A 14,461-nucleotide genomic window follows, 5' to 3' on the forward strand; every position below is an offset into this window, starting at 1 on the left:
AATGAAACTAATGCAGCTTGTGGGTGGAGAGCAGGCCAAAAAGGGAGCCCAAGATGGTAGCGCTGATGGGATGGAAGGGAGTGATTTGCTCACGCTGCTGTGGCTTCAGCTGGAGAAGTGATGAGGTCTGTGTAGAGCACGGGTTCTCAAACTGGGGGTTGGGACCCCTCAGGGGGTCATGAGGTATTACCTGGGGGGTCATGAGCTGTCAGCCTCCACCCCAAACCCCACTTTGCCTCCAGCATTTATAATGGTGTTAAATATATAAAAAAGTGTTTATATATTCTATTATTCTAAGTGTTTTTAATTCATCAGGGGGATCGCATTCAGAGGCTTGCTATGTGAAAGGGGTCACCAGTACAAAAGTTCGAGAACCCCTGGTGTAGAGAAAGGTACATTGCTTTCCTGGAGGATTCAATCAACATGGGTTTAGGGAAGATGGATCCTGTCAGACTAACTTGATCATTTTTCTGGATGCGATTCCTAGTTCGGTAAAGGTCATGCAGTGATGATATAACATATTCCACTTCTGGAAGACACTGGACTTGGGAGGATCACGTCATTTTGAATAAAGCATTAGAACAATATGAAATGAACATAGCACACATTAAATGGATTAAAAGATGGCTAACTGATAGGTCACAACATTTACAGACTGCAGTGTATCAGCCACTCATCACAGGCGAGGGGGTTTGGACCTGCTGCCTCTGTCTACCTGTGGGCTGCCCCCTTGCAACCCCAGTACCTAATAGGCCCTAATGTAGGCCTCACGGCCTGGGGGTTTCCAGGCCGGAGCTCCCCTGGCCGTTTTCCTCTCAGCCCTGCCCCAATCTAGGTATCCCCTCAGGTCCCTGCAGCCAGACCCTTCCCTCTCTGCACGCAGAGAGAGACTCTGGCTAAGCTTCAGCCTAGCAGCCCCTTTATAGGCCCAGCTGCGGGCTGATTGCGGCGTGGCCCAGCTGCGGCCATTTCCCCCCAAGCTTCTCTTGCCCTCAGCCCTGGCTCTCAAGCCCCACAGGGCAGGAGCGGGTAACCACCCCGCTGCAGAAGGGAGAGGTCAGTCTGCCTGGGCGGCCGCTGCTGGCTGGAGCTCACTCCCTGCCTGCGTGCCTCCCTGGGCGGCCGCTGCTGGCTGGAGCTCGCTCCCTGCCTGCCCGCCTCCCTGGGCGGCCGCTGCTGGCTGGAGCTCGCTCCCTGCCTGCCCGCCTCCCTGGGTGGCCGCTGCTGGCTGGAGCTCGCTCCCTGCCTGCCCGCCTCCCTGGGCGGCCGCTGCTGGCTGGAGCTCGCTCCCTGCCTGCCCGCCTCCCTGGGCGGCCGCTGCTGGCTGGAGCTCGCTCCCTGCCTGCCCGCCTCCCTGGGCGGCCGCTGCTGGCTGGAGCTCGCTCCCTGCCTGCCCGCCTCCCTGGGCGGCCGCTGCTGGCTGGAGCTCGCTCCCTGCCTGCCCGCCTCCCTGGGCGGCCGCTGCTGGCTGGAGCTCGCTCCCTGCCTGCCCGCCTCCCTGGGCGGCCGCTGCTGGCTGGAGCTCGCTCCCTGCCTGCCCGCCTCCCTGGGCGGCCGCTGCTGGCTGGAGCTCGCTCCCTGCCTGCCCGCCTTCCTGGGCGGCCGCTGCTGGCTGGAGCTCGCTCCCTGCCTGCCCGCCTCCCTGGGCGGCCGCTGCTGGCTGGAGCTCGCTCCCTGCCTGCCCGCCTCCCTGGGCGGCCGCTGCTGGCTGGAGCTCGCTCCCTGCCTGCCCGCCTCCCTGGGCGGCCGCTGCTGGCTGGAGCTCCCTCCCTGCCTGCCCGCCTCCCTGGGCGGCCGCTGCTGGCTGGAGCTCGCTCCCTGCCTGCCCGCCTCCCTGGGCGGCCGCTGCTGGCTGGAGCTCCCTCCCTGCCTGCCCGCCTCCCTGGGCGGCCGCTGCTGGCTGGAGCTCCCTCCCTGCCTGCCCGCCTCCCTGGGCGGCCGCTGCTGGCTGGAGCTCGCTCCCTGCCTGCCCGCCTCCCTGGGCGGCCGCTGCTGGCTGGAGCTCGCTCCCTGCCTGCCCGCCTCCCTGGGTGGCCGCTGCTGGCTGGAGCTCTCTCCCTGCCCACCTCCCTGGGCGGCTGCTGCTGGCTGGGACCCCTTCTGGCAGCCACCGCCGCTCTTGCTGCTGTGGGGAGGGGGGGCCTTGCCGGTCTTCCCCCCTTCCCCACCCCTCTGGAGGAAGGAGAAGCGAGGAACCCGCTGCCCCCACCACCGCCATTGTCACCCCTTCTGCCTGGGCCCTCGCCTGCCTGGCCGCCGCCCGCCCCCTCGCTGCTGAGCTGGCTGCCCCGTCGAGGAGGAGGAAGGCCGCTGCGGGGAATTGTGGAGTGGGTCGGTTATTGGACTGAGTGACTTTACCAGCGGTGCTCCTGGGGTGGTGGTGGCCTCTTGCTGCTGTGGGGGGCCGGGGGAGAGGCGTGGAGCCCTCCCCCAGTCCTGCTGCGCCCCACCACATCTTCCTTCATCACCACCCCCCTTTTTGCCACTACCCCCTCCACCAACCCGGCTGACCCTCAACACCTGCTGCTCGCCCCTCGACGGGGCTGCTCGCTTCTTTGCCCACCACCACCCGGGACTGTTTCCAGCAGTGAGCACGGACTGGAGTGAGCCCCACAAGCGCTCGTGGGTGCACTCTCCCCCCGCTTTTGTTTGGACTTGGCCCCCCTCCCTCAGTTGCATTACTTCCCATTACCCCCAGCCCAGTTTTCTCCTCCCTTCCTCCCGTAGCTCCCCGGAAGATTTTTTCCTGGTTGTTTGCCTGCCCCACCCTGGCCCCATCCTAGGTTCCTGGGTTTGTTCCTGTACCTGCCCCGCCCCAACCCCTGCAAATTGTGGCTTCGCCTGCCCCGCCCTTCCCCAGGAGTTGGGTTCTCCCCCCTTGTGCTCTACTCACCCCACCCTCGGTTGTTTGCTGTTCTCCCTGACTCCCGCTGACCCCTGCCCTGCCCCGCCCAGCCCGCAGTGTGGTGTGCCCATGTCCCCTTTCGGAGCGCTTGTGCCCCCCCCCTTAAGTTATTTACCCTGATCACTGCACCTCCCCTGACGCAATTATAGTCCTTCCCCTTCCGAGTGCAGCCGGAGGAGCCGGGGCCCTGCCCTGCGCTCGTGATTGTCCCCCTCTCCTTTTTGTCCCCGTGTCCTCCTGTTGTTCGCACCCTCCTCCCCTGCCTGCAGCCTAGCGGGGAGGAGTGGTTGCTTCTTCCCTTCCCCCGGTGCCCCGCTACAGTTCCCCCAGCCCACACTGGTTCCCTCCTCCCTGCATACAGTTGAGCAGGGAGGAGTGATTGGCCCTGTCCCACCTTCCCTATTCCCCCTACCCTGTTTGCTGGACCCTTCTCCCCTGCCTGCCGTCTATTGGGGAGGAGCAGTTATCCATAGTCCCACCCCCAATTTAGGGCCTCCTCCTGCCTCTTTCCACTGTGGAGGAGGATCCTGCCTCTGCCCCTGGCTCCGTCCCTGCCCCTGCTCCTGCCCGCACTGCTCCCATAGTTCCTCCCATGCCACCACCCTTGCCCATCCCAGCGGCTACCCTCTCGGCCACCACGAGCCCAGACTCCACCTCTGCCATGGCTGCCCCTTCCACTGGCAGAAAGGGCCAGGGGAATAAACAGGGCAAAGGCCCCGCCCAGAAAACAAAACCTCCCGTTGGCGGGGCTGCCCTCCCTGCCACGGCCCCGACATCTGCCGCGGCCCCTTCCTCCCCAGCCGTTCCCTCCACCAGCTCTGGGGCGCTCCATCCCTAGCCCCCAGAGCATACGCCCAGGTGGCTGCCGCCCCCCCCCGCATGCCACCGTGCCATCTGCCCCGACTGCCGCCTCCGGTGCCATTCCTGGGGGCCGGGGCCCTTTCCCCTCACTGACCAGGAGGCACGGCATCCGCTGCCTCCTGGCGTCCGCCTCGCCCCACACAGAGACGTACGTGTGGGCGTTGGCGAGGGTGGTGGGGCCCACGGCCGTCGCGGTGGCCTCCAATATGTACGGTAAGGTTGCGTTCTTCCTAGCGCCGGAGGCCGCCGCGCAGGAGGCGGTAGAGAAGGGCATGGCGGTGGGGGGCATGTTCGTCCCCCTAGAACCCCTGGAGCTCTTGGGCGTATGGGTGGCATTGACCTCCGTCCCGCCTTTCCTGCCCAGCGTTGCCCTGTTGCCTGCCCTCTCCACCCTGGGGAAACCCATCTCCATCATCAGCCCTCTCCCGCTGGGCTGCAAGGACCCCGCCCTCCGCCACGTTCTCTCCTTCCGCCGGCAGGTGCAGACTCCAGTGCCTCCGGCGACGCGTGGCGGGGTGGCGCTCGAGGGGTCCTTCCTGGTGCCCTACCAGGGGGCCCATTACCGGGTCCACTATTTGACAGGGGAGGCCTGGTGCTTCCTCTGCCGGGCGACGGGGCACGTCCGGAGGGACTGCCCCCGACCCCACCTGGAGGAGCGTCTGAGACCCCCGAGACCCAGGAGGGCACCGGCCCTGTCACTGCTGGCGACCCTGGCAGCCCGGCTGCCGCTGCCCCTCCTCCCACGGAGGAGAGGGCGGCACGACCTCTGCCGGCTGCGGGAGAGGGCCCACCCCAGGGGGAGGTTTCCCTTCCTCCAATTGTCCCGCCCTTGCCGCCCCGAGCCCCAAAACGATTGCCCTTGCCCTCTGGCCCTGCCCTTGCTGACCGGCCCTCCACCCGCACCTTGGAGGGCTGGGTGCTTGTCCAGGGGAAGCGCGGCGCCCGTAAAACGCAGGCTCGATCCCTCCTCTCCGACGAAGAGGGAGAGGAGGCCCCCCGAAAAATGCTGCGGGGGGCTGATGCTGTTACATCTTCTGCTGCGCCCCCGGATGGAGCTCAGCAGGAGACGCTGGCCATGGCAGCAGCCGGAGGTGTCACCGCCCCCCTTGTTGAGTCCCCTCCCGAGGAGGCCTCTGTAGGAGTTCCCCCGGCCCCTTTGCCATCTGCGCCCCCTGCCCTTGTCGATACCGGGGCTATTACTGCCCCGGCTCCTGGCAGGGAGGACTCTGGGGCTGCGGGGACTGGATTTACCTCCATATTCGAGGAGATCGAGGCCCTGGGTCTGACCCCGGTCACCCAGGGGGAGGACGACCCCCAGTCAGCGGGCCTCGATCTGGGTGGTGGCTCAGTTCCACCACCCTCTCCTCCTTCTCCCTGCCCCTCACTCCCAACCGTAGCCCCCGCTCTGGTCCTGGGGGCGCCCCTGGCTCTCCCTATTTGCCTGGCCACGGATGGCACCTCACCTGAGGCCGCTGAGCCCCTAGAGGCGACGGCCGATGCCGAGCGGTTGGGCCCCGAGCCTGTGGGCGTGCCCTCTAGCGCCCGGACGGAGCAGTTGGCTTCCCCTCCGGAGGGGGGCCCCCCTGAAGTTTCCGTAGTGCCTGATGCCGTGGCTGTGGGTGACGTGTTTCTCACAGCTCCCGTGCCCAGCATCAGTGAAGGCCCCTCTCTAACCTCTGTCCCGTTGTCCCCCTTCCTAGCTGAGAGGAGCCGCACCCCGATAGCCCGGCTGCCGGGGACCGTGAACCCATCAGTGTCCCCGCTCCTGTTCCTACCCCTGCTCCCGGCCCCTCTCCTGCTCTGGTCCCAATGTTGGCCCTCGTCCCTGATCCTGCCCCTTCTTCTGTCCTCGTCCCTGGCTCCGTCCCCGCCCCGATCCTATTTCCGTCCCCAGTGAGTTGCTCGCCCTCTCCTCCACCACCTCCCATGTTATTGCCGCCCCCGAGGTTGTCTCGTTTCCTCTGTCTATGGACAATTCTCAGGGGGTGGTTTTCATGTCCCCTCTTCCCAACATCACGGGGGCTGCACTATTCCCTCCGCCGCCCCTCCCGTGCCGGGGATGGGGACAGGCTGCCCGGCACAACCGTGCCGGGTCTCCGCTCCATGCTTGCCCGTCTCTGCAGGCGGCGAAGATCTTTTAGGGGCCTCACTGGAGGACAGCAGTGGGTTGGCTGCCGCGTCCCCCTCCGCGCTGAGGGAAGAGCTGCGCCGTTTCCTGCTGGACACCCGTGGTTCAAAGGGCAAGGTGCAGCTCGCCCTCCAGCGCTGGGGGGACTTCCACTGTGTCCTCCGGGCCGTGAAGGGCCTTTTCGGGGAGGGGCGAGGGACCGGGAGGCAGGGCAGCGCGGCCTACCGGCAGGCCCATAAGTTCCAAGACTCCCTGATGACCTTTGGGGTCGCACATGGGTTTTTGCGGGGCTCGCTGGAGGTCGTCGATTCCCCTGCCCGTGAGGATTTGCCCAAGCCCTCCCTATGAAGAAGACCATCTTTGCTACGCTGAACACCAGGGGCTGTAGCGTGGGTCTCCGCAGGAGCCAGGTGCTCTCCTTCCTTCGGGAGGGGGATACTCTGTGATCTTCCTGCAGGAGACCCACACGGCTCCAGCCGTCGAGGCTAGCTGGCGGCTGGAGTGGGGGGACGGGGTTTACTTTAGCCACCTCGGTGCCCACTCAGCTGGGGTGGCCACCCTGTTCTCCCGCGAGCTACGGCCCGAGGTGCTGGGGGTAGCCGAGGTTGTGCCGGGTCGCCTGTTGCACGTCTGGGCCTGCGTGGAGGGGCTGATATTAAACCTGGTCAACGTCTACACCCCGAACGCGGGCCCGGAACGAGTGCGTTTCTATCGGCAGGCATCGGCCTTCCCCGGCACCCTGGATCCTCACGAGTGCCTGGTCGTGGGCGGGGACTTCAACACCACCCTCGAGGAGCGGGACCGCTCAGGAGTCGAGACATCCCAGGCAGCCGCGGGCGTCCTCAGGGAGATCGTGGATCACCACTCCCTTGTGGACGTCTGGCGTGACCACCACCTGGACGACGATGTTACCTTTTCTTATGTCCGGGCGGAGGGGGATCGGTCGCGCCACTCCCGGTTGGACCACATTTATATCTCGCGTTTCCATCATGCACGAGCCTATGCCTCCGGCATCTGGCTGGCCCCGTTCTCAGATCACCACTTGGTGACTGTGACAGCCTCTCTCAGTCCGGAGAGGCCGGGGCCGGCCGATTGGCATTTTAATAACAGCTTGCTGGAGGATGTGGGCTTCATGGCGTCCTTCCAGGAGTTCTGGCTGGCCTGGCGGGGGCAGCGGCGTGCCTTCCCTCGGCGCGGCGGTGGTGGGATGTGGGGAAGGTGCGTGCACAGCTCTTCTGCCGCGACTACACCCGGGGCGCCTCCCGGCGGAGGGATGCGGTGATAGGGCAGTTGGAGTGGGAGGTTTTAGAGCTAGAGAGGCGTCTCACCTCCGGCCCCAAGGATCCACCCCTCCGTGCAGCGTACTGGGAGAAGTGGGAGGAGCTCCGGGCCCTGGAGGACCATGGAGCCCGGGGCACTTTTGTTCGATCCTGCATCCGCCTCCTTCGGGAGATGGATCGCAGCTCCTGCTTCTTCTACGCCCTGGAGAAAAGGAGGGGGGCCAAAAAGCAAGTCACCTGCCTCCTGGCGGAGGACAGGTCCCCCCTCACGGATCCGGAGGAGATGCGTGGAAGGGCCAGGGCCTTCTATGCCAGCCTCTTCTCCCCGGATCCAACCGACGCTGATGCCCGCAGGGTGCTCTGAACCAAACTCCTGATGGTCAGCGCGGGCAACCGAGACCGGCTGGAGCTGCCTCCCTCTCTGGCCGAGCTCTCAGAAGCCCTCCGTCGCATGCCCACTGTGACGAAGTGGGACTGTTCTTAATGTTTCCTTTGAATAGTGTGGGGGTGCCTCAGTTTCCCCTAGGCAGTTCTTAAGTATCTAGGGGGTGGGAGAAGGGTGTATGATCATTGCAGAGCCCTAGAGGGCAGGGGTGTGCAGGGGTCTGGACACAGAGAATGGCTGACACCCTGTTTCCTGGCAACTGATGGCCTGGGCCCTTCCCTCCTGCAAGGTGAGATCTAAAGGGTTGGAGAACAAAGGAATCTGGTGACCTCCTGGCCCGGGAAAGGGACAAAGCCCAGAGGAGGAGGGGCTGGAGGGAGTTTCAGTTTGGGGCTGGCTGGGACATGGAGTGAAGGGCAGACGTGGTTGTCTGGCTCACTGCCCCCCCTCAAAATGGACCCAGCTGAGGGGTCCTGTTCTCTGCACCTACAAGCTCTGTGTTAGACCATGTTCCTGTCATCTAATAAACCTTGGTTTTACTGACTGGCTGAGAGTCACGTCTGACTGCGGAGTTGGGGTGCAGGACCCTCTGGCTTCCCCAGGAGCCCTGCCTGAGCAGACTCGCTGGGGGAAGCACATGGAGGGGCAGAGGATGCTGAATGCTCCGAGGTCAGACCCAGGGAGGTGGAAGCAGTGTGAGCTGTGTGTCCTGAAGACAGTCTGCTCACAGAAAGGCAACTGCCCCAGAGTCCTGACTGGCTTCATGGGGAGCAATTCCAGAACATCGCCCAGGGACTCCGTGACACCCACTAATAAATCTCCGGGCAGGGATGGGCTGTACCGCGTGTTCTGGGACGTCCTCGGCCTGAACCTTGTCATCGTCTGGGCTGAGTCCTTGCAAAGCGGAGTCCTCCCTCTCTCATGCAGGCGAGCTCTGCTCGCCTTATTGCCGAAGAAGGGGGACCTCCGTGACTTACGGAATTGGTGTACCATCTCGCTCCTCAGCACGGACTACAAGGTCGTAGTGAAGGCCATCTCGCTGCAGCTGGGGTCCGTGCTGGTGGACATGGTCCACCCCGACCAGACCTACACCGTCCCAGGCCGGACCATCTTTGACAACTTGTATTTGGTCTGGGACCTCTTGGAGCTGGGGCATAGGGATGGTCTGTCGTTCGCCTTCCTGTCCCTGGACCAGGAGAAGGCGTTCGACAGCTTGGACCACGGGTATCTCCTGGGCACCCTGCGGGCGTTCGGCTTTGGGCCCCAGTTTGTGGGCTTTCTCCAGGTGCTGTACGCCAACGCGGAGTGTCTGGTCAGGCTCAACTGGACCCTGACCGAGCCGGTCAGCTTCAGGCAGGGAGTACGGCAGGGGTGCCCCCTCTTGGGCCAGCTGTACGCTCTGGCGATCGAGCCCTTCCTCCGTCTCCTCTGCCAGAGGTTGACAGGGTTGGCGCTTTGGGAGCCGGAGCTGCGGCTGGTCCTGTCGGCATACGCCGACGACGTGCTCCTCGTGGTCCAGGACCCGGACGACCTGGTGTGGGTGGAGGCCTGCCAGGCCATTTATTCGGCGGCCTCCTCCGCCCGGGTCAACTGGGTCAAGAGCTCTGGCCTGGTGGTCGGGGACGGGTGGGAGACAAGCTCCCTCCCACCCGGGCTTCAAGCCATCCGGTGGAGTGCGGGTCCGCTGCTCTATCTTGGCGTTTATCTCTCCACCACGCATCCTTCTCCGTCGGAGAACTGGCAGGATTTGGAGGCTAGGGCGGGTGAGCGGCTGCGGAGAGGGACAGGACTGTTCCGGTGTCTCTCTCTGCGAGGGAGGGCACTGGTGCTGAACCAACTGGTCCTGTCCATGCTCTGGCACCGACTCAACACCCTGAGCCCGGCCCCGGGGATCCTGGCCAGGCTCCAGAGGATGGCTCTGGAGTTCTTCTGGCCGGGGCTGCAATGGGTCTCTGCAGGGGCTCTGAGTCATCCCCTGGAGGAGGGAGGACAGGGCCTGGTTTGCTTGCACAGCCAGGTCCATGTCTTCCGCCTCCAGGCCCTGCAGAGGCTCCTTTATGGTGCAGGTAGTCCGGCGTGGAGCATGTTGCCGCACACCTTCCTCCGCTGTCTCCGAGGGCTCCGATATGACCGGCAGCTCTTTTTTCTCCATCTGAGAGGCCGTCCGCGAGACCTCTCTGAGCTGTCGGTCTTCTACCAGGACCTCCTCCGGACCTGGAAGCTTTTTTCAGCAACCAGGTCCTTTGTGGCCACCGAGGGAGCGGACCTCCTCACGGAGCCCCTGCTACACAACCTCGATCTCCGTGTGCAGGTGGCAGAGTCTCCCTCGGTGTGTCAGAGGTTGGTCCTGGCAGAAACCACCAGAGTCGGAGACCTCCCAGACTATGACAGGGGGGATTGGGTGGAGCCTCACGCGCTCAGATGACGCATGGGGCTTTTCACCCTTCCGACCCCTAGGCGCATATTCCAGGAGGTGAAGGCCGCCTTGTCACCCGATTCCCTCGTTTTCCTGCGGCGAGCCCTGTGAGAGGGCGTTCCCCACCCACCCCTCACCCCTGGCCCTCTGGACATTTTTCTTGGGCCCCTGTGCCGCGAGCCCCCCCCCGGCCTCCCCGCTCCCACACTCTGAGCTGGCTGCCCTCCTTGCAGCCGGTGCAGTTTTGAACCGCGCCCAGAAACCATCTGTACACACTCATGTGCCATACATAGCATTTCTTCACCCTCGTGTCCCGCCCCGACATCAAATGGCAGGACTATCTTCCACCTAGAGAGGGTGAGGAGCCCCAGTGGGCCAGCCTTTATTCCACCTTGGTCCCACGGCCCTCCGGGGACATTAGTTGGCGGCTCCTTCATGGAGCCGTGAGCACGGGCGTGCACCTGGCGTGGTTCACCCCTACACCTGAGGCCTGCCCCTTTTGCGGCGTGAGGGAGAACCTGGCACATGCCTATCTCGAATGCACCAGGCTGCAGCCCCTACTCCGGCTCCTCCAGAACCTCTTGTTGAGGTTCTGGCTGCACTTTTCCCCACACTTATTCCTTTTCGCACACCCTATCCGTGGCCCCACGAAGTCGCGAGACCTCCTCGTCAACCTCCTCCTGGCTCTGGCCAATCTCTCCATCTATAACACCAGGAGGAGGATGTTGGACGAGGGGGTGCTCTGCGACTGCGGGGCCTATTTCCGTTCCTCCCTAGTTTCACGCATCCGGGCAGAGTTCCACTGGGCAGCGTCCGCTGGCTCCCTCCACAGCTTTGAGGAGCAGTGGGCGCTGTCCAGGGTTCTCTGCTCGGTGTCCCCATCCGGTATCCTCATTTTGAACCTCTGACCTTCACTCACGAAAGCTTATGCTCAAATAAATTTGTTAGTCTCTAAGATGCCACAAGGCCTCCTGTTCTTATTAGTAACTTTGTTACTACTTCTTGAATACAATTTAAACAATTGTTGAAAAATCTAAAATTACTTTCATTTAGGCTACTTCTTTTTTTCAGTTTACCAAGCTTGGCTGAAAAACAATGGCTAAAACAACAAGGAAAACCAAGTCTCAGTTCTCTGCACATTCCTCGATCCCCACTCCGGAGGCAGTGCGGCATTTGAATGACGAGAGGCTGCAAAGAAACTCCAGTGCCAGGTCGCCAAAAGGAAACCGGACAACTCTCTCAGTGTGCGCTTATAACTTCAGAACACTGACGAGGGAGGAATCGATAAACCATCTCATGGAGGAAAAGGCAAAAACAGCCTGCGAAGTGCTGGGTGTTTGCGAAACACAATGGAAGAAGGGGATGGAGGTCAGCTGGAGGGATGGAAGCAAGGTCATTCTAGGAAAAGGAGAAGGCACAAGGATAGTTGTTCAGAAACAAGGAATTCATCAGAAACAAGGAATGGTCTTTGAAAATTGTCTCATCCCATTTGAAGTCATTGCGTATCGGGGTGCTTTACCTCTGATTGAACTGAAATAGTACCCACAAAATCATCCAGATCTATGCTCCCACAAGTGCATGCAAAGATAATGATGTGGAAGGATTCTATCAGGAGCTGGAGGAAACCCTTTCTCAGAGTTCCACATATACGATCTTGATGGGAGATTTTAAAGCCAAGGTTGGAAGAGGGAGAGAGGGTGAAAAGTTCATAGGAAGGTACGGTATCGGAGAACGACTAGCTATATTGGCAGAGACGAGGAGAAAGTTCATTGGTAACACCTGGTTCCGAAAGAAGGCCAACAGAAGATGGACCTGGATTGCACCAAATGCGAAGACAAAAAATGAAATGGATTACGCTCTGATCTACAGATGATGCATTGTGCAGGATATTTCAGTCATGCCGTCATTCAATATCAGTAGCGATCATCGCCTGCTGAGAGCCAGACTCACGTTCACTGTGAAGGTGGAGAAAAAGGCGCTGTGCATGGCGAACAGAAGGCACCAACCGGTAGCTTTTGACGAGGCAATCCTGAAGGAAAACATTTCCAGGGAAGATTGGAGCCTCCTGGACGACTGTGAGAATTATTATGAGAACTTCAGTAAGAGACTGAAACGGTGTGTGAAATCAGCTGAGTGTGAAAGACCAGGAAGAGCTAGCAGAAGAATCTCAGAGAATACAAAGACTTTATTGGAGAAGAGGAGGAAAATGAAAAGAAATGGCAGCGACAGGCTTGAGTACTCCCTTCTCTTCAAGCTCATACGAATGAAGCTGAAGGAAGACTTCGAGAAATTTCTAACCGAAAAGCTCCTAAAGGCTGCTGAAGATCGTAAAAGTCTCAAAAAATGCAAAGGGGAACTGGCGTTGTACAGGTCATCATTATCGGCTTTGAAGAACAGGGACAGAGGATCAGTAACCGATCGAACAGAGATGGAGGCAATCTGCAGGGATTTCTATACCCAGCTGTTTGCATCCCTTACAGACATCCCAATGCCATCACTTCAACAAACTGATGAACACATACTCCTGGTTCTCATCAGCGAAGTCTGTCACACAGTCCATCAAATGAAAGAGGGGAAGGCTCAGGCAAGGATGGTCTGACAGCAGAAATGCTTAAGGCAGGAGGTCAGGAACTTTGGAAAGCTCTTGCCCAAAGATTCAGCCACTACCTGGAAATCCAGAAGATACCATCCAGTTGGAAAGAGTCCAATACTATCTTGCTGCATAAGAAAGGCGATCGAGATAATCTAAAGAACTATTGCCCGATCTGCCTGCTTTCGCATATCTATAAGTTGTTCACTAAAATAATAACAAATCGACTGTCACAAAACCTGGATGAACCGCAACCGAGACAGCAGGCTGGCTTCCAAAGGAATTGAAGTGAGCTGTAGCTCACGAAAGCTCATGCTCAAATAAATGGGTTAGTCTCTAAAGTGCCACAAGTACTCCTTTTCTTTTTGCGAATACAGACTAACACGGCTGTTCCTCTGAAACCTAGCACAATAGACTGCATCTTCGCTCTAAACCAACTACTAGAGCATTCAAGGGAATACAAGTTCCCTTTGTGCATTGCCCTCGTGGACTATGAGAAGGTATTCGACAGCATCGAGACTAACACCGTTCTTGAAGCTCTTTTAGAACAGGGCATCAGCGCGAAATATAACACATTACTAAAGGAAGTGAACTCTGGCTGCAGCATGGACATATTGCTGTTCGATACTCCCCTCCGAATTCCCATCGAGAAAGGTGTGAAACAAGGAGATACAGTTTCACCAAAACTATTCACAGCCTGTCTTGAATTGGTTTTTCGATGAGAAGACTCGAAAGGTGGGATTAATATCAATGGCGAGCGGCTAAACCATCTCAGGTTCGCAGATGACATAGTGCTGATAGCCTTAAATACAGCCCAGGTTGAGAGAATGCTTAAAGAACTGAACGCGAAAAGTAGTCAAGCTAGGTTAAAAATGAACGGGTCAAAAACGAAATACATGAGATCAGATGTTCTGCCAAGAACCCAAATAACTCTTGGAGGAGAGCAGATCCAAGAGGTTGATAAATACGTTTATTTGGGCCAGGAAGTCAACATGCGCCACGATCAGAAAGGCGAACTGTCGTGCAGAAAAAAAGCTGGATGGTGCGCATTCAATGACATCAAGGACATCCTCCAAGGAAAGATCAGCAAAACAACTCATGAGAATCTTTTTAACTCGGCCGTGCTTCCAGCGATGTTATATGGCAGTGAAACATGGCTGCTGACAAATATTAAAGAACATCAACTGTCTGTCACGCAGAGGGCGATGGAACGAACATTTTGGGGCATTTCGCTCCGCAATCACATCCCCAACGAAATAATTAGTCTGGAGTGCGAGACGTTGTTGAAAGCAGGGTCAGCAAAATGTGGTGGGAGGGACATGTGGCCCAACTCAGTGACAACAGATGGAACGCAGCTATATCTGAGTGGTATCCACGAAAACAGAAACGGCCACGCAGTCGGCCTCCAAAGAGGTGGGATGATTTCCTAACAAGGGGATATGGACAAGCATGGCGAAGGATGGCCAGAGCAAGAGAAGATTGGAAGACGTGTTGTGATCAGCTCAGTCTCAACTGATGAAGGACTGACAGTCTACGCAGTCTACCAAGCCTGGAACAGATCATTTAACTTTAGGAAACATCCTAACAGCCCTTTCTTGTCTTAATCCCCTGTTAATCCCTCTGTTTATAAACAAAATTCTGACTCCCTGCCTTGGGGGTGCAAGTTGGGAGCCACACATCTCCTGTCTCTTCTGCAGAACTCATTACATTGCACACTCAGGCTGCCTGCCTGAGGCTTGCAGTTTGGGGGGGAGGGGGCAATGCCTCCCCCATTTCCCCCAACTCCACCTATGTGAAAAGGACTTAGGGGGTCAAGGTGACTGAGCATGTGCTCACAGTGTGATCTGGTGGCTAAGAGAGCAGAGGTGATCCTTGTCTGTACAAGCAGGATCCTTC

The 14,461-nt window shown here is 59.6% G+C and overlaps 1 protein-coding gene across 1 annotated transcript in view; it reads left to right on the forward strand.

Annotated features, from left to right (window-relative positions):
- The first annotated feature begins 11,872 nt into the window (after positions 1-11,872).
- The window catches only part of LOC125637426 (uncharacterized), a 54,412-nt gene continuing 51,823 nt past the window's right edge, over positions 11,873-14,461 (forward strand). The window contains exon 1 of the mRNA XM_075127250.1: positions 11,873-12,302. Coding sequence (XP_074983351.1) covers positions 11,873-12,302 — 430 coding nt within the window. The remainder of the gene's footprint in view (positions 12,303-14,461) is intronic.

The sequence above is a fragment of the Caretta caretta genome, chromosome 1 (assembly GCF_965140235.1).
Source record: "Caretta caretta isolate rCarCar2 chromosome 1, rCarCar1.hap1, whole genome shotgun sequence".
In the NCBI taxonomy this organism is placed as follows: Eukaryota; Metazoa; Chordata; order Testudines; family Cheloniidae; genus Caretta; species Caretta caretta.